Source organism: Thunnus maccoyii, chromosome 19 (assembly GCF_910596095.1).
Source record: "Thunnus maccoyii chromosome 19, fThuMac1.1, whole genome shotgun sequence".
Classification (NCBI taxonomy): domain Eukaryota; kingdom Metazoa; phylum Chordata; class Actinopteri; order Scombriformes; family Scombridae; genus Thunnus; species Thunnus maccoyii.
The window spans coordinates 10,097,912-10,124,408 of NC_056551.1; the positions used below are offsets into that span (position 1 = coordinate 10,097,912).

At 38.7% G+C, this 26,497-nt stretch overlaps 1 protein-coding gene across 4 annotated transcripts in view; it reads right to left on the reverse strand.

Annotated features, from left to right (window-relative positions):
• Positions 1-26,497, reverse strand: part of plppr1 (phospholipid phosphatase related 1) — a 66,623-nt gene that overhangs the window by 18,977 nt on the left and 21,149 nt on the right. For all 4 annotated transcript variants that reach the window (XM_042396040.1, XM_042396043.1, XM_042396044.1 and 1 more), the window contains exons 2-4: positions 25,262-25,371; positions 10,157-10,345; positions 1,637-1,769 (exon numbers count right to left, since the gene is read on the reverse strand). In XM_042396040.1, coding sequence (XP_042251974.1) covers positions 1,637-1,769; positions 10,157-10,345; positions 25,262-25,321 — 382 coding nt within the window. In that variant the 5' untranslated portion in view covers positions 25,322-25,371. The remainder of the gene's footprint in view (positions 1-1,636; positions 1,770-10,156; positions 10,346-25,261; positions 25,372-26,497) is intronic.

Genomic DNA, 26,497 nt, shown 5'->3' on the forward strand with positions numbered 1-26,497 from the left:
ATTTTTAACCTACTCTTTTTTCACCATTTTATCTTTTTTTCTGTTTTAAGTTCTTTAATGTTTTGTATTTTTATTTTTTGTTTTTATTGCTTTTTTCTTTATTTTTGTTGTGAGAAGCATTTTGCAACTGTGTAAGTGCTATTGTGCTATTACTAAGTAGTAATATTATTATTGTTGTAATGATATACAGCATGTGGCTTCCTGGTTAAAAGCTTATACTGAAAGACAATGAAACCTACAGAAACACACACACACACACACACACACACAGAGAGAGAGACACACACCTACACATCTACACTCCCATACACACACATGCACAATTATCTCTGATAATTATTAATTATTGCTAATAACCAGCCATGCTCCTCCCAGATTCAACACCACCATCTTTTTTCTTCTTTCTATTCATCTGTGGGATAGATCACTGACGTCCTTTACAATCCATTAGAGGTTTTCGGCGTATCTTTAACACTAAATCCTCCAGCTGAACTGAGTGCACTGAATCATCAGTGTCACTGACCAAATCAGTAGCTTTTTGCTTTGGAGCTGCCCTCACAGGTAACTGACAGCTCTGACATTCAGCTGTCAGCTTAGCAGTGCTATACACAGCATGTGGCTTCCTGGTTAAAAGCTTATACTGAAAGACTGTGAAACATACAGGAACAATCATGATATGACACCACTGTTGCAGATGTGAGTTTTACTGAGTTTTTAACCTCATAAACAGTGGTTCTATGGTTTTGTACTAAATTAAATATCAGAAGATTGAACTTGAACTTAAACATAATCCAAGACTGAACAAAAGACAATCAAAAGCAGTGCCTTAATGTCACCTCATTCATATTGCTTAGCTACACGCACCCACACACACAAAAAAAAAATCAAACATAGTCAATGAATATGAGTCTTTGTACTGCACTGAGGAGGTAGATCAGGCAAACACTGGTGGGACTTGTCGTGTCAGAAAAATCCACTCTTTCAATGAGATTATTGTAGTCAGTCACAATCATCAGACTTGAAACATTTATTTTCCTTTTTGATGGCAACACATTAACAAGCCGAGTCACATGTTGGATGATGTGAGCTATGAGGGGATCAACCACTTCTCAGATGATGCAGGATGTTCTCCATCATATGGTCTGAGCACACAATTTTGAGAACTGCCTCCTCATCTGTCATATGTCAACCATGCTGACATAGTTTCAAATGGGCATTTCCATTATATTTAATAACTAAATGGAAGTTTATCAAAGGTGTTAAGTCCAGACTCCCATTCAAAACCTTATTCAATTTTTAAATTAAAACCATTTTAAAAATGGTTAATACATCTCATGAGATACAAAATCTAAATTACAACAAAGCAGTCATATTTGACAAAAAATCAGTTTTTGCATTTTACTCCATATGTCATAGAAATTATATATGAATAGTGCTTGTATATTCTTTTCAATTTAAGGGCTAAAAATTGTTTCAAGAACAACAATCCTGATTTTGCACCCATGTGTACTTGTAATATTTCTTGATGTGCGCGTACGTGTTCTTGAGTGATTGTGTTTCTGACCTGTCAGCTTCTGCATACCATCAACATGAAGAGGCTGGGGGCGGTTTTGAGTACTTGGCAAAACTTTCTTACCTATGAAGCGTATGATGCGACGGATAAGAGGGTTGAGGTAACAACAGTCCCCTGTCACAATGGTTTTCTCTTGGGCCAAGAGAGCTTCCCGCGTGGATTTCATCACATACATGGACACCTCTCCGATGAAAATCTACACATGCATGCACACATAGAAACATACAGAAAAAGCCCGGAGGAAAGGCAGATACAGGAAGAGATTTAGAAAGATCCACAGATGGAGATAGAAACAAAAAAAGAAAGTAACAAAACACACACACAAGGAAGAGAAAAAAAACATTAAGTTAAGCATCACAATATAGGGCAAAGGAACATTTTGCCCCAGTCTGGTCTGTGTACATAAACCACTGTGTCTTAATGCAGCCTTTCTTCAGGTCCATTATAGTGTGGACATTACATCAGGTCTAATGGAAAAACTGCTGCTGGACACACAAAATGAAACTCGTTGCCAGCTGCCTTGGGTGAAGCAGGCTGCTTCAAAAATGTGTGTGTTTGTGAGTGAGAGTGTGTACATACAGGAAGTGCATATGTGTGCACACGTGGTTTTGGCCTTTAGTGTGTGTGTGTGTGTGTGTGTGTGTGTGTGTTCATAAAAAGAGTTTGTTTTGAGCCCCAGGACAGGTAGCAAAACTTCCTCCATCCCTCATGAATGCTTTTTCATCAACATGCTTCTGCGAATGCAACTGTAATCTATTTCTTCCATTGTGGCAAGGAGTAAGAAGAGTGACTGATGTTAAAAAAGAAGAAGAAAGAAGGACTGACAGTAGACACATAAAACAGTTATGAATGTTTTAAAGCTTTGCACTGGATTCAGCTGTGTCTGGGAGGGAAGCGGAATTAATATTTTTCCCCTGAACGTTGACTGACATAAAGCTTGCAAATATGGAATGAAAAGATCATCAAATGCATCATGGCAGAAACATTCATCTTCTAATGTATAATGACCTAGAAACATCTATCTTCAAAGGCAACATAACCAAATAAGAAAGGCATTAATCCTCAAATACACTGCAACTAAGGGAACCATGTAGTTTGGCTTTGGCCAAAAAGAAGGGCTGGTGTAAGTATAAAGGCAGCATAAACATAATTTTATGAATCTTAGGTTGCTTACAGGAAAATCCTTACCCTAAACGTAAACAAAATTATTCATGGGCCACCCTTGGCATCATGTGTACAAATTATTTTGTTTGAAATTTGCTTGTATCATGCATATGCAAAGCATCCACAAAAACATCTTTTGATTACGTATGCCTTGTGAAATTGTGAAAATAATCACATGACATGTCATCTTCCCACACTTGCTTCTGTAGCTGCATTTATAATGTAGGTCAGTTTTAGGACCTTAAGTGTACCTTTTTCCAGTGACTGTCATTGGGAAAATTAACTTCATTAAAAATAAGTTCCTTGTCAGTTCATCCATGGATGCTAATCAGTGAATATTTCTGTGATGTTTTGCCTAAATTATGATTTTAACATTTTCAAACAACTAGCCTTGAAGTATTTGTCTCACAAGAGTCTGCTTCAGCACTGAAAAGGTTAGTTACCACCGACTGATCGTCTTATTTAAACTCATGTAACGCCTAGTCTCCTTTATGAAAATGTCATGAAAACAGACGGCAACAGTTATCTCCAAATGTACCATTTCATAAAACTGAGAAACAATTTGGCATTCAAGTGACACAGTGTGATGTCTGAGCAGAATATGAAAAGGTTAAATATCAAACACAAGAAAGGACATGACATGAAACAAAAAGAATATACTTCTGGTTCATGTATTATCTCAATAACACTGACACATCCACCAGTGTAACAGATTAATGGGAGTTCAAGACCGCATTACACTTGAAGGTCCATAAAACACTGTACCTGTGACATGAAAATGACAGACAGTGCACTGCCAACAGTATTTAGGAGTACCATTTTTTATGCATTTCACCTTATTCATATTTTTTCCCACACATACATTAAATATAACAACTGTCCCCTGTGGAAAGCTATAAATGATTCATGGTGCAAGTCTTTTCCACCATAATGAACTGCCAAAAGTAGAGAATTTTTGAGAAAACAATCAACTACACAGCCTGAGGCAGCAGCAAACTTGCCTTGATTCTTACAATCTGACAAGCTGTTTATATTATGTGATGATCTTTTTTTCAAATTTTAACAAAAACAAATCTTAACAGTACAAGTTGAGTAAAGTATATTTGGAAAATAAGCAATATGCAATAGTTGGCTGAAATAGCTCTAAAAAAAGCCTTCTGGCAAGACAAATGAATTTCCTACCAAGCTTGCTACCCTTCAAGTTGTTTACCAAGTTGTCTAATATATCAGATTTGTAAAATTAATAATTTATCCTATTAAATGTCAAGAAACTGTGACAAATGTCCATCACAAGATCCTAGAGAAAGAGGTGACATCTAATTTACAATGATATAAAACAGAAAATTGAAAAGAAATTGGAATCATTTATGCTTGATGACAATTAATCGTGGAACCTGAGTCAAGCTAAGGAGAGATGAGTAAGTAACAACCACCACAGCTGAGCATAATACTGTAGTCAAGCAAAAACCACCCTAAGACAAAAGTCTCTTTAAGTTGCAATAATCAATATTTTCATATAAATAATGGATGAAATGACTTTGTGTAATGTTAAAGGTGTCGCTTGTAGTGACAAACCAACAAAGAATCATTGTGTAGCTCTGCAGTCTCTCTGAGCTCTAGCTGTCTTAGCACCTTTCAATTGATTTTGGGGGGTTTATGGTCCACAACTTTTATTGTTTTGGTTCAATCACACTGTTTAGTTTCCACAAGCAGCAGAAAGCTATTTTTAGCAAACAATTTCTGATACACTTACCGTTCTGTGCCTACCCAGCACCGAATAGCAGAGTTAGCAAAGTTGGCAACTAGCTTGTGAACATGGTTGAGCATTTAGCTCCTTATAGATAGATAGATAGATAGATAGATAGATAGACTTTATTGATCCCCGAAAGGAAATTCAAATTGTCAAGAGCTCATCAAAATCAAAAATAAAAAACAAAAAACTATTCAGTCAATTCAGGATGAATTGAACAGTCTTATTGATGACCCTGATATTTCCCTCAAGAGTTTGTGAGGACTAACACAAAGCTAAAAAGAGAATAAACTTGACACCAAATGAATACTAATATTGCTCTGTGTCTGCTAGGTGTGTCAACAGGTAACATTTTGCTAACAAATTCGCCACAACAACTTTACACTGTTTTAAAAGTATTTTTTCAGTCTTTATTACAGCTGCTGTTCTGCTGCCCCAAAGTGACCAAAAATATATTAACGCTACTTAAAGACTTAATCTCTTCTTAATGGAACAATAATTTTCAGTATTTCTACCAAGACACACATAAATATAAGTGGAATTAGCCATTAAGGAGCTAATTAGGTATGGAAAAAAGGGCATTGACTTTGTATTTCATGAGAGGAGCTGGGGGTTACCCATTAATTTCAACACAGTCCTCTCTTCTTTGACTTGTCTTAGCCTTCAGGGAAAGTTTATCTGGAGACTCTTCTACAGTCTGGTTGCTGCTCGATCCTAAAATTAGTCAGTGGCCTGTTTCTTTTGGATTCACACTTGACAAGAACAACATCATGCTTTCGTTCTCTTGGCTCTGTGGGTGATGGACTGACTTTCTGATTCCTGTCCATCGCTGAACAGGTTTATAGACCATTGCATCAATGCGACCCAGCTAACCTCCACAGTCTCCCATTGGTCTAGCCATGTGGAACACTCCGCATAAATTACTGCCTCCAAGCTAATTGGCCAACATCCCAGCCCTGTCATCATTAATTCTGATTGGCTGCGTCCCTGGTTTATGACGCATGTGGAGACAGAGCGATCTATAGTGTCAAGCACAACTTTTAGCACCTGACACAGCACTCTCAAAGGGCAGAATTAAAAATTTTGGTAACATAGATGGATAAAGAGACTACAATGTAATGAAATACAAAGGCCACATACTGTATATTCTGATGAGAAAGAGAGAGAGAGAGGAAATAGACAGAAATGACCAGCAGTGTTAAACAAAACTTCATCTGCTTACACAGCACTCTCCAGGGAGGGATGTGTGATCAGGAAGACGCAGGAAAAAGGAAGAATCTTATTAGTATTTAATTAGTTTTAGGTAAAACTACTCACAAAAAAGTGAAAAACTGTGTCACTATGAGAGACATGACCACGCGGATATAAGCAAATAAATAGTAAGACGGAACAAATCAATACAAAATTTAGAAAAAGCTAATATTTTCTGATATTCTTTTACGTCTCTGCTATATACCAAGACTTACACTGTAGTTGGTTACACTTTCCAGTCAGTCTATATTGACTAAGCATCCTATTTTTATTTTTTTATTTGTGAAGTAATCAGTGCAGAAGACTCTGTCAAAACTACACACAAATGCACTCTCACCAAATCAGCTGTAAATAACAATGTCTGTCACATTTCCGGGCCAATCGGAGCACTCTTCTGGATTTTGAACCAATTTATCCTGTTTTATTGTGTGTGTTAGTGTGTGTGTGTGTGTGTGTGTGTGTGTGTGTGTGTGTGTGTGTGTGTGTGTACAGGTTTCTAACACTGTGGACTGCTGATGCATCTGTACACCAATTAGTTACAGTGAGAAAATGCCAGCGGCAGGATGTGTTTTATCTAATAAAGAAGTGATAATAATTAGGATTTTTACTGCGGCCTAACAGCACTCAATGCTTTGAGCCTGAGAGCAAAACAACAAAATGTCCTAGATAATAAACAAAAAATGGGGAGATACAAAGGAGACAGGAGAACATTAATATGTCATTACAAATAAGATGTTTGGCATGTGTCCAGAAAACAGACATCTTTAACAATCACATCCCTGATCTGGGTAGAGAGGAGATAAGAACGGAACACTGCTAAAAGCTTTTTCATGCTGCACACCAGTTTGCCTTGACACCTAAGAACCGGCACGTTTGTTAACCTTGACTTGTTTATCTCTGCTGCTCTGACTTGTTTTTGATGACTATGTCAGGAAAGCATATCATTGTGAAATGCTGATAATTCACTAATCGAACGCTACTATTTTGCAACTATTTTATGAGTGTGCTTATTTTCAAACTTCAGATGCTGAATGTAACAGCACCCATAATGAGGAAAAGACAAGGGAAGGGACTGATGATTGGAACAGAAAGATTTAGCTGATTGGTTCTGGTTGGCTCGACACAGATCACAAAAAAATGAGGGTCTACTTTTTGCACAGTTTCTCTCTGAATGACCAGGTGCTGGAGCAGGTATATACAGCAGTGACAATGATACACACACATATTCTGTAGTACATAGTGAAGTACATGTACTGCTGGCATTATAGAACTACACCACCAGCCAAATCCTTAATTCTTGCACTTTTAGTTAATATTCCTAATACACTCTCCATTCACTCTTTAGCTACAGTTAGCTGGCATACATTCTTTACATTTTGGTGTAAAGAATGTATAATATATAATATAATATAATATAATATAATATAATATAATATAATATAATATAATATAATATAATCATTTAGGTTAACAGTATTTTCATTGGATCATTTAGTCAACGTCAAACCACCTTTAAGCTTTCAATTTAAAGCTACACGAACAATACATAATTCTTACAGTTAACTTGTTCTAGTATTTTCTTTTTTAAACTCCTGTCTCCCCAGATGACACACACTAAAGTCAAAGCCAAATCTGTGCCGAATTTTAAAGCATCCTGGACAACTAACAGATCATATATGAGGTGACGTGATGTATTATCGCATCCCTTAACCAGGGTGTGAACTACAGGGGAGCCAGGGGGAGCTTGGCTCCTCTTAATAAGACATGAGCTCCCCTGAAAACATGATTTGTGAAATTTTGGGAGGTCTCTAAAATATTGACAATATGATATTTTTGCCATACATTTCTATTTTTCTGTGCCTTCATCATCATGGATCATGAGTAAAATCAGGCTATTATTGATGTATGATTTATGCATGAGGGTGATTCATCATTAATTCACCTTAATGAAGATACCAGCATGTGTGCTGCACGTGCCATCACCATCGAAGCGTGGCGATGCAATATGATAAACTTCACTCACTTTAATTCAAAGATCAGAAGAAAAACACTTTCTTAGACCCATTCAGTCTGCACATTACTGCGCATTTCTCCACATCACCATTACTCATTTCTTTGTTTTGTAGTCAGCATACAGATGTGTCAAAAAGAAAACAAGGAAGCTTACCCGCAAATTTACCCAAGATTTCCCCCCCGGTAAAAAAATAGTGAGCTCCCATGGAAGCCATGGAATAGTTCTGCCCTTAACATATATGCACTCTGTGATATTAAAACATACTGGGGTGTCTTTTACCATCAGCTACTTCAAACTACTGATTGGATTGACTCATCTTATCCTTCACATATGGCCCATGTCAAATGTGAAAATAGACATTATAATATTGAACAAGCAGACACAAACACTCTTCAGAAGGTGTTGATAAAATATGACATGGGTTTAATAATGAGCTGACCCAGGGGCCCGGAGACATTTGGTGCCTGGTCTGGTGTGCTGGGTTTGAGTCAACAAGCATGGAACGAAACTGACATCTGGTGGCTGTATGTTGCTACTTCTGTGTGAGGCATTTGAATCAGAAATGCATATGGGGCCGATGTCCTACAGTATGTTCAAGACATCCACGACTCAAGTTTAAACATCCACAGCTTGGTTAACAGCTTCCACAGCAGATGTTTTGACTTGTAATTACAAGAAAAATACAAGTGGAATTAATTATATTAATAAGGGCTCCACTTAGCTTTACTAGTTTCTGGGCCCTGCTACTGTGTACTCTGGGTCACTCACATGGCTGACTGGCACACTTAAACAGAACACAGCCATTGTTAACAGTATTAATTACACCTGTGTTTTTCAAAATGAATGTCATCTCATGAATGAATGTCATGTAAAAAGTCTATTAAGGCTAGTTTGTTGGTGTGTTCCAAATCTATACTACATACTAATTCCATACAGTAGTATACATATACTTTGGAATTTCACTGCCAATTAAAGGATATGGCTGGTGATTCTCTATATTTTTCTCATGTTCAGAGCCAAACCAATAATGAACTGATCCTACTTACAAGTATTGAGTGTGTGTGTGTGTATCCAAAGCTCAATACAGCTTATTCCCCTGTGCCGCAGACCTCCATAAAGAGTTTTGGGCATGGTAGTTTGTTTAGAAACTGCTCCAAAGACTAACAGCCATCACATTTTCAGTCTCCAGAAAGTAGTTCCGTATAAGGCAGACACAACTGTGCATGTGGTTCTGTTTACAGTGCTTCACTAGCTTGTTGACTTTGTGCTGCATTGTAAATTTCTCAAAGAACTTTGGCACAAAGAGGAACATGTGATCCAGTGCAGCGGTGTGGTTACATTGATATGTTTTTAATAGATTTTGAACAGCAACGAAAGTTTACGGCAAAGAGGAATATGATATATCAGGATTTGGATACACACACAATACTTGTAAGTAGGATCAATTCATTGTTGGTTTAGCTCTGCACATAAGATTTGTTGACAATAAGAAAAATATAGAAAAATCACCAGTAAAATCCTTTAAACTTCAACAAAAGAGAGAATGTCTTTCTGAAGATTGAATACCTTCTTTTTTTTGGAGTATACTTCATTTTGTCCATTTTCCAGTGACAACACACTACGTACAAAGATGCTTAGAATTTGTGTTAGGACACACCTTCTGTTTGATTTTTTTTTTTTTTGTGACAAGCCCTGTTGTTGTTGAAGAAGTTTGGCTGATATACTTTCATTCAACAGAACCGATGGAAGAAAGCCTGGCGGGTGAAAGGTGAAACATCCTCATCACCAGGAAATCCAGCCCGCATAAACACTGCTCCTCGTACAGCATGACTTTATGACTTTACTCTTCACTGGTACATCCAGCGTGATGTTTTGTAGTGCAACACGGCAACTAACTAGTCAAAAAGAAACTGAGTTTAGATCAAAGCACAGAGCCAAAAGTTCAGTCTGTGTGAAATCATTGCCAACGTGATCAGCTGACCCATAAAAAGATATGGAAACAGTCTTCAGTCAGACAGTTTATTTTGATGTTTTCTTCCATATCTTGGCAGACAGGATGCATGACTGAATCTCAACTCTGACTAGAATGTAAAAATAGAACTTATACTGCAGAACATAATGTATAATTCACACTTATGTGCACAAACAGTCACAAATGTAAAATTAGAAGCATATTTTAGCTGTAAATGAAGTCTGCAGTATAATAAGTTTCAGCAGTGGTTACTTGTTGTTTCAGAGGAAACCAGGGACGCTGAGAGAAACAGCCTGAGTAAACACAGGCACGCCATATTTGATGAGTGCTGTTTACACTCCAGCATGCAGCAAAAATCATTAAAAAATATATATAAGTTGTCCTGGGTTTACATACTACTGTGAAAATACACACAAAATGAATTTTACTCACTATAGCTGTGGGAGCAGCGGCCACCACGCAGTACAGGATGAGGGGGGGGATGAAGCTGGTCTCCTCTAAGCCGGGGTACGGCTTCATCAGCTCAGCATCATTACAGAAGAAACCCTGCACATGCACGCTGAACAGGTCCGTGCACTCCATGTAGTAGGCCAACAACACCGTGCCGGACATGATGACGAGCTGGAAGAAAAACATGTTGGAGCAAGATGGAGAAAGAGGGTAGAGGAAGTTGAAGAGGAGGAGGAGGAGGAGAGAGAGATAGTTGTTAGTTGTACATCCACAGCAGTAAAGGTTGTCCTTGTTGGTTCAGTTTTCAGTAGTTAAAAAGTCAGTTTCCTTAAACTCCCTGAACATCACCCCTCTCCTCTCTTAGTCGTGACGTCTGTCTGACAGGTTTTATTATAAAACAACCGCATACATCCTCTGAAACCACATTTCTCTCTCTCTCTCTCTCTCTCTCTCTCTCTCTCTCTCTCTCTTTCATGCTAACTGTGGTCGTGAACAAGCACCCACCACCACCACCAGCAGCAGCACCACCATCACTTACCACCTCCTCTCCTCCTTCACCCCCTCATCCTTTTATCCCTCTAACATCATCTTTTGTCTCTGGCCTCCTTTCGCTCTCTTTCCAGAATTGGCTGCAGGCAATTTAGTTTTTTTTTCCATGTATGGTATCTTTAGTCGCTGATCACGAACCAACGCTGGCATACAGAATATAAGACATCACACAGCAAGGCATTTTAATGTGGTTTCTTGAAAATCAGCTGCATTTGTGTCATTCAGCTTCTAATGTGCCCATATTGCTGCCAATCTAGCCAACTTGACGGCATTATGTTGGAGTTTTATATCAAAGGACGGTGATTAAATGATTTCATAATTTAAAGCTATGGAGCTGGATAAAAGAAAGATCCTGTAATGTAAGTGGCTGAGTTTGACTTCTGACCTCCCTGTGAGAGAAAGGGAGAATAAAATGCTTTTATTGATCATGTGGGAATCCTCAGAGTATCAGATTACCACTTAAATACACAAGACTGGTAAACATGTTACATGCAGTCATGTCTGACTGTCCTTTCACCTTTGTTGAAAAACTGCAAATCTGCCAAATATTTATGTTTGTGCAAATATCTTATAGTAGTGATAATACAGTAGTATCACAAGTTTGCTATGGTGGTTACATGGTGAAGCCAGCAATTTGTAATACGTCTCTCCAACACCTGGTGTCACTATGTCACTGCTGTGCATCAGTGTTGGCTCAAAAGGAAATCTCAGCACATGGATACAATAAAAGAGCTTGCTGGGACGGTGTTTGCTTCTACAACAGACAGTATTTTATTTATTTCTGAAATTGTAATTATTAATTATTTTCTGCCAACTAAAACCGGGACTATGAATGTGTTTGTATGCATCTAGAGTTTGGTTTATAGGTCTTTTACACGTCACACATTTTGAACTTAAAATACTGTATCCAAGACATCATAGACAGCATAAGCTAGAGGGCTATAATTTATAAGTGTGATGAACTGCAAAAAATCAAAAATATGGCTTGGCCACATGTCTGTCACCCTACAACTCCAGCTTAATAATCTGGCTACCAAACCAGGTTTTCAGTTCAGATTCTGGCTCCCCTGATGGCACAAAACTCCAGGACTCAATTTTTCATTTCTTTTTTTTTTATTTACAGTGAAACATCTCTACTAGATTTATTGTGGGACTTTTCTACTTGTAGGTTTTCACCTCTGTGTGTCCCTCTTTGTTTTGTACTTTCATTTACTATTCATACTATTTACCATGAATCACTACTTATTTCAGCAACATTTGCAAGAAATCTTCCTTTTAAGACTGTTCACTTTTACTTACAGGATTTAAATATCAAATGTTGATTTGTCTCTTAAGCGACATTTTTATGAATGTGTGTTCTTGGCAATAAACAGTTAAAGCAGCGTCAGAAATTAACAGGGGGCAAGGGCAAAAATGGCCAAAGAAATCTCAGAATGCCCCTAAAAACCATGATCCCTCAAGATTTTGAAAAAATTAATTAGATATTTACCAGTTTAGGCCAATATCCTACATATAGCCATCATTTTATTTTTATTTAATTGATGTAATTTCCATTTCCATCTCTAACACACACTCACACAAACAGTACTGTTGTCCACACTAGGCTGCTGTAATGATACCTGGCAGCGTCCAGGCAATCCTGCACATGCAGTGAAGTTGTCTGCTGCAATGGACCGCTACCTCATTAAAAAAACTCCAACTGTTATCGAAGAAAGCAACCCAACACCAACACCAACACCACCCCCGGCAAATGAGATGGCAAAGAAAGTTGCTGCTTCTACAATTGAAAAATGGAAAATAGACTAGCTTGGTGTTGAAGAGGTGAACGACTCTCCTCAACTGTGAAGCACAAAGGGCTCACCCACCCAAACATAGCGTTGGACAGCTAAAAACTAATCACGACTTAAAGGAAGCGAACGGGTCAAAAAGTATTCAGCTCATCATCACCAAACAAGCAAGCATCATCAATTTGCTTATGGTAAATAATGCTAACACTAAAGACTTTAAAATGATTTTAGTCTGGCAAGTTAGTTAACATTAGTGTTAGCAAGTTGGCTAGCTAACGTTAATGTTACAGCCTACATGTGGGTCTTGCTGACTGGTGAGGTGATCAGTGCAGTTTTATACAGGCTGTTTTATACTCTCTCTCATATATATATACATATGCTCTCACTCTTTAATACAGAGATACCGCATTATAGCTGTAAAGAAGATCCATCATTAAGCCGCCTTTGCTTTTTTGCACTGAACCAAACAAAGCTGGGCCCCTGTGTGTGCTTTTACATAGGCGTAACGTGTAACACAACAGTGTCAGTTCCCTGTCCCACCATGCCGGCTGTCCCTTACACAGACGTTGATCCGGCTCTGTGACTACTTCCATAGCCGGCTTATTGGCGGAGCTAGTTTAAAAGTGGGGAGAAAAAAAACAAAGGCACCCAGCAAATAAAGCTGCATGGGAAAGGAGCACAGCCTCTAAATCTGCTGCACAAACGGCAGCAGCAACAGAAACAGATGACACAGAGTCTGACTCTGACAGTGAAACCCATGTACAATATGAATCTACTCAAGTAGCCCATGAGGCTGGTTGCTGTGACTGATTTATTGAATAGTTTATTGTACTTCAGCAATTTGCAGTGTTGTTACTTGAATTCAATTCTGTTAATGTTGGTGTATGTAAGGTCACCGGCTTGCATTTACAGTTGTGAAACACTGCCTTTTATTTCCTCAAATATCTTTAACAGACCTTCTACAGTTTCTAAAGAGGATGTTTTAAAAAGATCATTAACTAGCACATTTGAAAGACTGTGATGAAGTTTTCAATCGATCTATGAACTAATGCATTATACATATACAAAGGCTATTAGAGATAAATAAAAGCCTAAACATTAGAACTGTCTCCTGCTTTCTCTCACACATACAGATGGTTTTCTATACACATACACACACACTTCTCTTTGGAACAGCAATAGTACGCTTTTTATTTACTCATGTTGGCACAAGGTGGTGATTACTCTATGCATTTTCAATCTGGGCTCATTTCACATTAAGAACAGCAACTTTATGCATTAATTACTATTTTTTAAGTGCCCCCAAAATTTTGTAAATGACCCAAGTTTTTAGACAGCAAGGGTAAAAGTTGCCCCCCAATTTTTTTTTCTTGGGTACCTGCCTGGAACAGCCTGAAACTGTCAGTGTATCAAGTCAATCAATGTCTGTTTCTTACAATTTATGTGACATGAAGTTAGCATGTTTGTGAAACCAACCCTGGGTAAAAAAAAAAAAAAAAAAAAAAAAAAAAAAAGATACCATGTTGTGGAGTGGGTATTATTGAGTGAAGAAATATCAATTACTGCAGTTGAAATTAAACTGATACCATCATCCAAAATTTTCAGTGTGTTTAGGGATATTAAACACACTGAAAATTTTAGTTATGTGTCATAGTTAAAACTATGACACATAAAACTATGTGTCATAGTTTTAACTATGACACATGTCATAGTTAAAACTGTGTGTCAGATCAGCTGTCAATAATGGGTGCACACTGTACACGTTTGTGCTTTTTGTATGATAGTTGGTTTTTCTGTGTTTTGGGATCAGAAAGACAAACAATTCAGACTGGAAGATGATAGTTGTTGGTCTTGTTAAATCAAGACCCAATCTTGGGTAAAAAGACATTGCACTAGGTGGCCTGTATGATTTGATTCCCCAAATACAAGTAATTTACAGCAGCGTACAGTAAACAGCTCATGACTTTCCTGAGTCAGACACTACAATTAAAGTAGTAAAACATGCCAATGCTGTTTTACTAAATATCAGCAATATGTCCTGTCCAATGTAATTATCTGACCAGAACTAACTGTTATTTAATGCTACACTACTTCATCCACTGTAAAATATGGAGGGTGTGTGAACCAGACTGGACAATATGGCCGGTGGGGTGCAGACAGAAAAGACAAGAAAGCAACTGTATTTACAGAGGACAGGAGAAAAATCTTTGGCATACAAAGTCCTGCGACAGATGGCCATGCTGAGATGTCTAGGTGTGTGTGCCTGTGTGTTTGTGTGTGTGTGTGTGCTTTATTGGTTTCTGTGCCAACTCTTGTGAATAAAGCTAAGCTAGTTAGCAATATTTTTTGCTTCATCCTGTTATTATAGAGACACCCTGCTGCGGAGAACGCTTTTTAAACAGTTCACATGTATTAGCAACTACTGGTATGAGGAATCATAATACCTGGCTGCACACCATATCCAACCACATTGCTGTTAAACTAACAGCAGAGAGCAAAGTAAAGCCACTCAAGATGAGCAGAAATTACATTTTTCAGGGTTTCAAATCATGCGAAAAAGCCTTCATCTTAACACAGCTTATCCGCACACAACATCCAAAATTACAGAGACAGATGGATAGGGGATCATTTCAAGACTTCATGTTGTTCCACAAACAAGTTCCAGCAGGGTAATCGGCTAAAACATTATTCATAGCTCTCCTCTGAAAAATATGTAAATTCCTTTGCTCGCAGAAATGCCATGTAATACCTTATGAGATCACGTACCTAAGGATGTCATGTTTACAAGAAAACGCCTGAAAATGGCTTGGACAGATTAATTAGAGGGGTGTGCACTAGAGCATATTTGTACAACTTTACTATTATTACTGTGATTTCATTTACTTTGACCTTCACCTTATTTGCATTTGAAAAAAAAGAGAGCAAAGCTTGCCTCAAGCTCCATCACAACAGCAACCAAAATATCTATGAATTCACCAGCCTGGTTTCAGCAGAGTTAAGGTTGCTGGTACAAAGCAGTGGGCTGGTTGGGAACGTTAAAATGCCCTTGAGCAAGTTCTGGACCATTTCTCCCGTACTGCATTCCTCCCAGTCAGATTCTCTCTTCTTGATCTCTATAAAAGCTCAAATATTTCCTCTATCACTCAACCACACCACCTCCTCCTTCTTCTTCCCCACACCATAAATCATAGAAACTCATAAACAACCAGTGAGCCATTAGACATAATGAGAGTCATCGCACTGTGGCAAATGACCAAAAACAGGCCACGAGAGACAAGCAATTTCAGCTTGTTCAACCTGATTTGATTCTACTCAACTTGTCTGTCCTATACTCTACTGTCGCAGAAGTCAGGCAGCCCTATAATTACCTTTTGATAAAGATGGTGAAGTGTGCCAACTCTATTGAGGGGAAAATAGTGGTGCAGTGCCTACTTAATGCCTAGAGGCCACTTTCCATTTCTGTGACTTTTCATGAGCTGGCTTTTCTGTGACAGTTCTACACCTGGACAAGTGTCCTTTTTTTATAAAGCTTAAATTGTGGCTCCATTATATCCACTACCCAGCCAACGTCATGCTGCATTAGCTGCGTGAAGGGCAGACTGACAAGGCTGGCTGTCGTAAAACAGTTATACAAAGTTACTGCAGCATGCCATTATCCTTCTCCCTTGGAGGGTACAATTCACCTCTTTTACCCAAGTGGCTGGCAGTGCATTTTGATGCAGACATATACCTCTGTTAAGTTTTAGTGTGCTCTCAGTGCCTTTTGGAAAAGTATATCACTTCAGTGGGGACAAGAATTACCTATTGCCACCATTTATAAATCAATTAGACATACTGAAGGTCTCCGACACATTAAAATATCAAAATCCTCTTGTAAAGCAGGATTATGTAGCTTTTGGAAGAATAAATAACGCAATCGTCCTCTTACAAATGAATCATTGAATTCACAAGCAATACAACATACCCTGCATCAGAACAATAGACATGTTTTTGCTGCTTTTAGCCTTACAGTACTGGTAGTGGTATGACCAGTACCCTGTGGTGACTAACATTAGCTAATGCTAGCACACCATACATAGACATAGTATTGTTGTATAACTACCATTACCAAGTCAGTCTACTGAATTAAAGGGTAACTACAAAAAAGGGTAACTATACACTCAAAATCTGCTAGCTTCCTCCATTCCAGCATATTTTAAAAATGCAACAGAGGACTGGAAGTAAACGACTGACCACCACTCAGTGTAGCATAAATAATGATGCAGAGCTGGTAGTCAGAGCTAACCAGCCATGAGTTGCTTCTGTCAGACCGTCTGTCTCTGTGCTAGAAAGACAGAGGGTCCAGTGGAGCTTTGACAGTCACTAGAAGCATATTCATGGCCATTTGTAAAAGTTTCTGTCTGGTACCTGTGTTGTAGCTGAGCTAGTGGCTCTACTACGATAGGCTCTCCTGTTTGTGAGTCTCTGTACATAGCCATAGCCATCAGCTATTTGTCATGGCTAATGTTACCATCGTCAGCCCTGAATATCCTATTAAACTCAGAATATAGCACATTTATCGGCCGGTCCATGTGTTGTGTGTACTGCTACAGAAAAGGAGTAAATCACCCATTCATGTACGACATCGCCTCTCCGCTGTCTCTTATCAGGCTTGCACAATTTAGTGTAAAGTTACCGTTTAATAACTCTTCTTCTTCTTTTGTTACTTGTATTTGTGTCCCCTCATAAATTATGCTTTAGCATTGACAAGTATGTAATCACATGTGAGCACAGTGGCTGCTGTTCAACAAAAGTACCATATTCTCAATTTAAATCAGAAAATGTGTAAGGGGGATGGTGAAACCATCATGAAATATGATTTTGTGAGACTATACATTTATAATTACCTTCAACACAGCCAGTTTCATCAGAATCTTTTTAATGTCAGTCTTACCACCCATCTCCTCCCTCACAGAATGAAAACACAAAGGAAAACATTATATAAATCCAACACCAAGTGCTAAATTTTAATTTTGCTTTCATGTTGTGTTAGTAGACTATAAACAACAAAAGACTGACAGAAATGGGCAACTTAGGCTTGCTTGCCTGGCTTTATAGCGTGATATTACACTTCTGTTGTCAAACGTGTCTTGAAGTGATGGAGTAAACATCTGGTTTCTGCTTTTTCTAAAATGTATTCTAAAAAGCTAGGATGTAATGATGAATAATCAGCTGTTCAATTTGAGCCCCAAAGCAATATATATAATGTGTCAAACACTGCTAAATAACTTAAAATAAAAAATCCCAGCTAATAAATAGATGTTTAATCTCTGCATCTCTTGAGGTCTGTCTAAGGATTGAAGGCCTAAGGCGTTCTGCCAAAAAGACATGCAGTGAATTCAAGCAGGCACACCAGGCTGGACTTGCATTTTGTGTTTTATTTTAGTCGCAATTCGTGACAGGCAGTCCACCTCTGAAAAGAGAGTGAAAACACAGCATAAATGAGATGTACCCAAGCCACTAGGAAGGTTGTGTAAGCAAAAACAGGACATTCCCTTAATTCTAGAGAAATCTCAGTATCATCAGATATTGATTTGCAACACAAAAATATCCAGAGATCAAGCTTAACTTGAATAAAACTCAGTATTAACTTGAATTTGAACTTGACGTTGATTTCATTGTAATATCACTGCAGACTGCAACTGCACTGTTCTATCTTTGTTTCATGCATTGACTCTTTACCTTTTGCAGTGGTTTGTTTGTTTTGTGTGTGTTATTGCATAACTTTTTCATTTCTCATAAAGGTCACCCATCTCCAATTGAATCAATAATAAAACTACTCCTAAAGACTGTAATATTATACTTTTATGAACAATAAGCTTATGTGGAGTTTAGATGTAACTGTGGTTGATGTAGATGTTGCGGAGTCAAGATTGTCACGTTATTGTCTCTTTTTCTAGATCTGGCAACCTCGAAGACATCCTGCTGCTAAACTGCACCAACAGCATGAACTCTCCTTCACTCACAGAATGAATTTGGAGGTCAGTCCCAGGCGCAGCTCAGGTGCTGACTGCTGAATGAGCTGCAGCTTTAGCGAATCAGGAGCTACGTATACACAGGTTGTGGCCACAAATTCAATGATAACTGCAGCAAAAGTGGTTCAAATGGTATTTTCAGGCCTGTTTATCACTAATTCATTAGTTAAGTAATACACTCCATCCCTAATGAGATGTAAAGCCATTCATATATTCATAACAGTTGGATATTTTTCCCTCGTGAACATTGAAAAAAACATGAAACTCAGTTTCAGGCCAAAGGTAACTTAAAATGACACATTGTGGATCCCAACATGGCAACAAAATTAATCTATTTTAATGAGTGTGGGTCACAAATAGCACAGAATTCACGCAATTTCAAAATACACAATACCCGCTGCACCACACATAAATGACTATCTACAGTATCTGTTCAGCTTAAAGTCACAATCTCAGACCGCAGGCATCACATGCTGCAGGCTTGTTTCCTGTCTAAACTGTATAAACAAAACTAACAGGTTTAATTAGGCTGTGTGCTGTTCCAAAACTAGACTTAATACGTGATTCCCCGGATAAAAGCTTCTTTTTAGAATCCCCCAGGTAAAAGTCACATTGCGTCAGTGCAGCCCACAGACAGACAGAGCAATATCAAAAAGAATTGGTCCCCGTGGAGACTTTTTTTTTCTTTTTTTCTTTTTGCTTTTTATGCTTTTGTTTTTGAAATATTGACAGCCGAGAACATTATTACTAAGGCTTAACACCATGGTGTCTCCGTACTGGTGGAGGAGTTTGAGCATGACACTATAAAAGGGGGGGAAAATGATCTCTGAAGCTGACTGTGCGAATCTTTAAGAATGATAGTCAAGAGATTGGTTCTCGTCCTTACAGCCTGCCGGTGCTGTTTTGAGAGGCTTTATTTATGCAAACAGTGAATGCAGCCAGGTTTTTGTGCACAAAACCTGAAAAGTCTAGGTGGTCCTAGTTAGGTTAATGAAAGCCTGGGGTTCTGTGTATTACATAATCTCATCCAGAGGGAGGTGCAGGATATATCCGCCCCTTATTCTTCAGTGCTCATCTCTACAGCTCTTCTTTCCTTTAATTAATTTCTCTGCAACTCCCCCCCCCCCCCCCCCCCCACACACACTTTATTGTACTTTCCTCATCCTCTTCATCTCATCTTTCTTTCTCCTCCCTTGTGTCCCTTCTTCCTGTTGCACTCTCTCATCCTATTTTTATTTTTATCCCCCTTTCATCTCACATTCCTCTTTACTTTTCGCTCCCACAGTAATGGCAAATGGCAACAACAAATGATGCTCTTGAGGTTAAGTAACAGATGAAAGAAAAGCAACAAGTTATATGACTAAATAAACAAATCACCATAAATAAACATCCTCCCTGTCACACTGCCTCTGGCATTGAACTACACAGCCCGGCTGCTCCAATCAGGATGCTTAGTCTCAGTCATGTGACAACCCTGTCCCTCTGCCTTGCTCTGTTCGTGACAGGCGGGGTGAGTAAGAGAAAAGAGAAAAAAAAAAAGAAGGGGGTGAGAAGAAACAAAGGAGCAGGGAAAGAGTGAGTGAGGGGCACTGAGATGGAACGATACATTGGAGGATAAAGGAGAAGGAGGAGGAGGAGGGGAGGAGGAGGAAGAGCTCCTGTGACACCATGAGAAATAGGAAGAGATGAGGGGAGAGATTGAGGGAGGAAGTGGGTTCAGGGGGAGAGAGGAGGGGCGAGAGAGAAATGAGGCTGTGAGGATGTGACAGAGACATCAAAGAGGGAGAGGAAGAGAAAACAGGGATGGGCAGAGTGAGACAGGGAGATGGATAGGATGCCTATGAGAACAGTCTGTGAAGAAGAGGAAGGGTAACTGAAAATAGAGTAATGAAAATTAAAGAAAGCTTGCTCAACGCACCATTACAGTCTCTCTCAGGAGGATGCTGCGGCCTATGATCTGCTGCAATATGGAGAAGATATGCATGGTGTGATACATGTTACTGAATGCTAAGATGTGTAAATTACTAAGCAATTCAGTTTCACTGTGTCTTGTTTGTTGAATATTTTTCAGCACCAGGTAACACCAAATAATAGATTTAGGTGACAATTTAATATTAAAATTGATCGACTTTTATTGCTATCATGATATAAATGCAGTATCATCATTTGTTATAGTTTACAACTACACAGCTACAAGTGAATGATTTCAAGCTAAATGTGATTTTTTAACTAACAAAATGAGTAATTGAAGGGTTTTGTATTACAGATTTAAGAGTTCTGTCTAATGTGGAGCTGGAACTAATCCATGAGTCGATCAACAGAAAATTAATCAACTATTTTGATAACTGATTCATTGTTTAGAGTAATTTTTTAAAGAAAATTGCTAAAATGCTACCTAGATACAGTATATTTTCTGGTTTCTTTAGTCTTCTATGATACTAAACTGAATATCTTTGGGTTGTGGACTATTGATCAGGTACAAAAAGACACATTGTAGGTTGCATTTTGGGCTTCAGGAATCAATAATTAATAATTAATTGAGAAATTATCAAGAGATTTGTCGATAATAGTCCCGAAACACTGAACAACAAATCCATTAGCATTTGTCTAATTACAATTCTGTCAACATTTTGCCAATACCACAAAACACTACTAATACTTTGTATCCTGAATCCTAAATTTCCCATGATGCAACTCAATTGTATCTTTTGCTAGAACCTCCCCATCCAAGCCCAAGATGAGATAACCTTGATGACATCATCACGTTCATTTTTCTGATTTAAGAGAGACACACAGAGTAATTATACAACTGTTTTCACTGACTGAATACGCTTTGTGATGACTAAACTGAATTTGATGTATAAAATCAACCTTTAACAACAGATTTGAACTGAACCTGTGATTTAACCTGTTAAAATCTTGAGCTGGTAGCTGATTGAAGTAGATATTAAAGAAAATAGGAGAAAAGAAGCAAGGGGATAAAACTGTACTCTAACGTTTTTCCCAGTCTCGTAAAGAATTATGAGTGACACTGTTAATATTTCTCTTTCCCTTATTTTCCACAGTGATACTAATTGATGTAATGAAGAAATATAACAGCCATCATTGGGACATGTAATGATTTTAATTTCCCCGTGCTAAATAAAATCACCACACAGCCAAACACTGGTGGAGCTTCACCAATATCCTTTTTCTTGTTTACGGGGCCAATGTGGCTGTGATGAAGGACTATAATATAAGGAGGTATTATGAGACAAAACACCATGACAAATATGGTGAGTTGAATGGAGAGCAGAGGGAGAAGAAAGTGTCAGAATTGGGGAGGACTCTTTCGTCACAGTAGGGCATGTTTAAGAGGGCCAAATCTCAAGAGTGATGCTGAAATGAAAGCCAAGTTCATGGTGGCAGAAGAAAAATTGAAATCAGGCCGACCATTTACTGAGGGTGAATTTTTGAAGCGTTGTATGCTTAGAGTTTGCAACACAGTATGCCCAGAAATAAAGGAAGCATTCACAAATGTCAGCCTTAGCAGAAATACAGAGGTGCAATGGCTAAATTGAGGTAAAGTGCTCAAGAGATTTTTTGAGTTGCCCACACAAATATGCCATTTTATGGAGGCGAAACAGCCAATGAGAGGTGGCTGTTTGACTTGGCTTTTTTGCGTGACATAATAAACCATCTCAATACACTGAACCTACAGCTGCAGGGACGTGACCATGTGATCACAGACATGTACGATGCAGTGAAAGCCTCCAAAACCAAAATTGCACTTGTGGGAAAATCAAAAGCAACAACTTGGGCCACTTTCCATCCAGCCAAACAATCACAAAAGGAGCACATTACCATACCTTTCCCATGTACATTTTTTGCCAAGAAAATGAACACATTCCATGGTGATTTTACAAGTTTGCTGACTTTGAGAGCCATAAATTCAATTTCAAACTTTTCAGTAACCTGTTTTCTATTGATGTGGACAGCACACCAGTGAACATGCAAATGGAGCTCAAAGAACTCCAGTGTAACAGCACGCTGAAGGCCAAGTACGATACTGTCAGGGCAGGCCAGTTCTCTGTTTTCATCTCAGATACTATGCCCAAACTCCACCTACAGGCTGTCATGAAGAACAACAAAACATCTCACAGGACACGTCTCACTGACAGACACCTTCACTCCATCCTGAGAGTTTCAGCAGCTCAGAGTTTGACCCCGAACGGTGTCGAGCTCAAGCAAATAGGAAGGTCCAATAGACATACAAAGTTCCCAATGTGAGAATTTAAAGAGACATTTAATTGTATTGTTGATTGTTATTGTTGATATCGTTATTGTTGATATCGTTATTGTTGATTGATATTTGTATCATTGATTGCTACGCTCCCATTATTTTCATTATTTTATGATGTACAGCTGGCCTGCATTTTGTTGTTTGAGTTGTTGAGATACTTACAGCAGTAGGCAAATTCATGATGTTTTATATTTTGAATATTACATGCATAACTTGCCTATATTTTGTTGTTACAGTAAGTACTTATACTAATATTCTGACCAAACTAGGCCTATATTAAAACAACATTATAGTAATACACCCCTGCTTATCAGGCCTGCAAATTAATTTTAATTTATTAAGTTGGCCCCTTTCAATGAGATGACACCCCTGACCTAGATTTGGATCTGGGGCTGTTGTAACCAACATAATTAACAGTTACCTATTAGTCCCCCACTATAATTACACATTCTAATTAAACAAATTGCACAGCCACGATTAGCAAATGTCCAACCGAGCATTTCATGCTGAGTTCCAGCCAAGACACTTGAAAGCTGTAAATGGACAAATCGCTGCACAGTGATGACAGGCTGTCCAACAGAAGGACTTTCTACAGAGGCTGAGGGATGATTAGTCATGTGTCACACAAATCAAAATAACATTTTACAGAGAAGACGGTGCTTGAAATGGTCTGTATCCACTTTTTATGTTAATGGTAGCAATACAAGGCGATTTCTCACATGATCTCACTTAAAATCTGGCTGCGTGCGAGTGATATCCCATTGGAATGGGATTTCCAATGTGGCAACACTACATAACATGTATGTCTGATCTTTCTGCTCGGATCTTGTACTATCTAGCATAGTTAGCTGTCCTTGAGTCAAGTTGGTATAGGAGGGTTTAAGTACATATTAAGTTTAGCTGACACCTTATGTTAAACTTAGTATCGATGTCGAACAGAAAAACCTGAGTACTTTTGCCATCTCGGCTTGTTCAACAACACAAAGCTTCATTTAAATAATTGATTTCTGACTAATCAATAACTGAGGGTGTCTTGAGTAAATGTCTCAGGTGTGAAAAGACGTGGAGAACAGTAATCTGATTCTTACATAAGAAGTGCAAAGGCAAAAAACAGACAGTCGACCTATGAGGCTGCTCAAAAAGCAGCAAGATAGAACATCAGGAATCACATACAGTAATCTGATTTCACTTATCTTATTTACTTGTTCACTCATCTCGGAGGACATAGCAGTGCGGCAGTCTCACGATGGAAGGTTGTCAGATAACATGAGTGTGACACAAATGTCGTCAGAAAGAAGGCATGGGATAAAAGCAAGAAAGAGGCCTTGACAGTAAACTCATCTGAGACTGTTACACAGGATATTTCCTCTGAGAAGCATTGGCGTGTGTGTGTGTGTGTGTGTGTGTGTGTGTGTGTGTGTGTGTGTGTGTGTGTGTGTGTGTGTTTGTTAGGGCTGCAAGATATTGGAGGAAACTGACATTGCGATATCTTTTTGTTCTGTGACATATATTGCGATATGGGAATAGCTGGTCCACCTTAAAGGTCAGTCCACCTTAAGTGAGCCTGGTCAGGCCTGTGACAGTAACTGTTAATCTTTTAACCAGCACCAGGATGAGGTGCTGCTGATAACGGGAACAGAAACACTCAAAAGCCGCCTCATATAAATGAACACCTGCCTCTAGCATCCAGCGACATTATCTGTGACAGTAGCCACGTTGGGTGCATGTTTACAGGCAGGTAATACACAGACTCCGCACGCACAGCGATCAGTTCTCCATGCTCTCTGGTGAAGGGGTGCACTTGATCAGTTTATTAAAACAACCAAAACAGGCAGCGCTCATTTTCAGGTTGCCGTGGGAGACTGGCGAGGCCTGCTTCGGTTGTTTGATAAATTGATGGAGTGCAGCCCTTCATCAGAGCACATCAAAAGTTGTAGTATGACGTGTCGGAGTTAATTTGCCTTACTTGACATTGCGCATCCTGCAATGTGACTATTGCATATGCACACATCACAATGTCAAGCTGAAACGATATATTATGCAACCGTAGTGTGTGTGTGTGTGTGTGTGTGTGTGTGTGTGTCTACGACAGGGAGAGGAAAAAAGAGAAAGAGAGAGAGAAAGCAAGAAGTAATGCACGCCGTCCTGAGACATCTCTCTGATTAAGGACTTTCAGCTGACATGGTAATTAAATATGGAGGAGCAGCACAACTCTTACACATACACACACACACATGCACACATTCAGCTTTCCACTCATTCCAACACTTTATGCTCTGGTTAACGGTGTACAACGAGGTCATTTGTTAATGGTTAAACTGTCACTCAAATTCACAGACAAACTCATGCACATTTCTCAAACCAGCAATAAAAAAATCACATATGAGTGAATTGTTATGTTAAATTATCACTCAAACACGTGCACACACACACACACACACAAACAGCCTCTCACCTCTACGAAGATGAAACATGGGATGATGGAGTAGCTGCGCAGGGTGTTGTTGGACGCCATCTTGTCTCCTGTCGGGAGACTTCTCCTCTCAGGATTCACAGCAGCTCACTCTGCAAAGACAGGAACATCAAGTGTCAGTGCTGATTAGCTGATAATGACGGAAATACAACAATGCCATTTCTAACTCTTACAGTAGATCTATGTTAGTACTCATTGAAATGGAGTATTGATGAGAACCACTCGATATTGACTTATGTGTGTGTTGCTATTGCAGATTATTACATTTCAAAGACTTTATGATAGTTAATTGCACTTTCTAATGTCTGTCCGTGTATCTATAACAGAATAAAGACAAAAAACAATGAGTGAGGTGAGGCTTTCTTTCCTAACAGAGCAGTAGTATACCCTAATCACATTTGCTGTCATTTACTCTTCATAAAAATGATGAGCACAGCATCATATCTGGGAACTTGACTCGGATAATCACCTCTAGCCTATCCAACCATCTATCCATTCATATTTGAGCTGCTAATCCTGAGTCCCAGTGGCAGAAAAGAACAAACAGAATAGCTCAAGTGTCCTTTTCCCCTTGCAAAATTCTTCTGGGGTAGTCTCAGAGCAGCTTGGAGATACAATCTCTCGGTCATGTCCAAGGTCTACCCTTGGTTCTGCAAAAAACCTTGGAAGGGAGGTGGATTGGAGGTATCCTAAATAAGTGCTGCAAATAGGTCTGGTGATGGCACATGCAGACGAGTGTCAGGTTTGTTGGGCTCATCACCTTCAAGGCCAAGAGAAGGCAATGTCAGTGTAGCAAGAGGCAGGCCTTTATGGACCTGTGCAGCGAAAACTAGCAGTTTTCCAGATGCAGATTAAACCTCTTTAAAATCTAGCTGAGGAACGGCTGCATACTGAGCTCTCTGTTGCTCTGTTGCTTTATTATTCTGATGTTGATGCTTTCATCCGTTCTTGTTTGTATTCTAACACATACAGTATATCTGATTCAGTTAAAGCTTCTTTTGTTGTTTCAACAGTGCTGAGTCCAAAACTAAATTTGCCCTCAAGAGATAATATTTGTTTGAAACATATTCATTAGATTAATTAAAGGCGAGAGCAAAAATTCCGAATCAAATATTCACTTTAAACTTTACATAAAATTCACTTTAAACTACTTCCTCTAGTTGAGAGGGAATGCCATTTCCATCTTAAAATGATCAGTAACGCCTTGCTGGAAGGTTG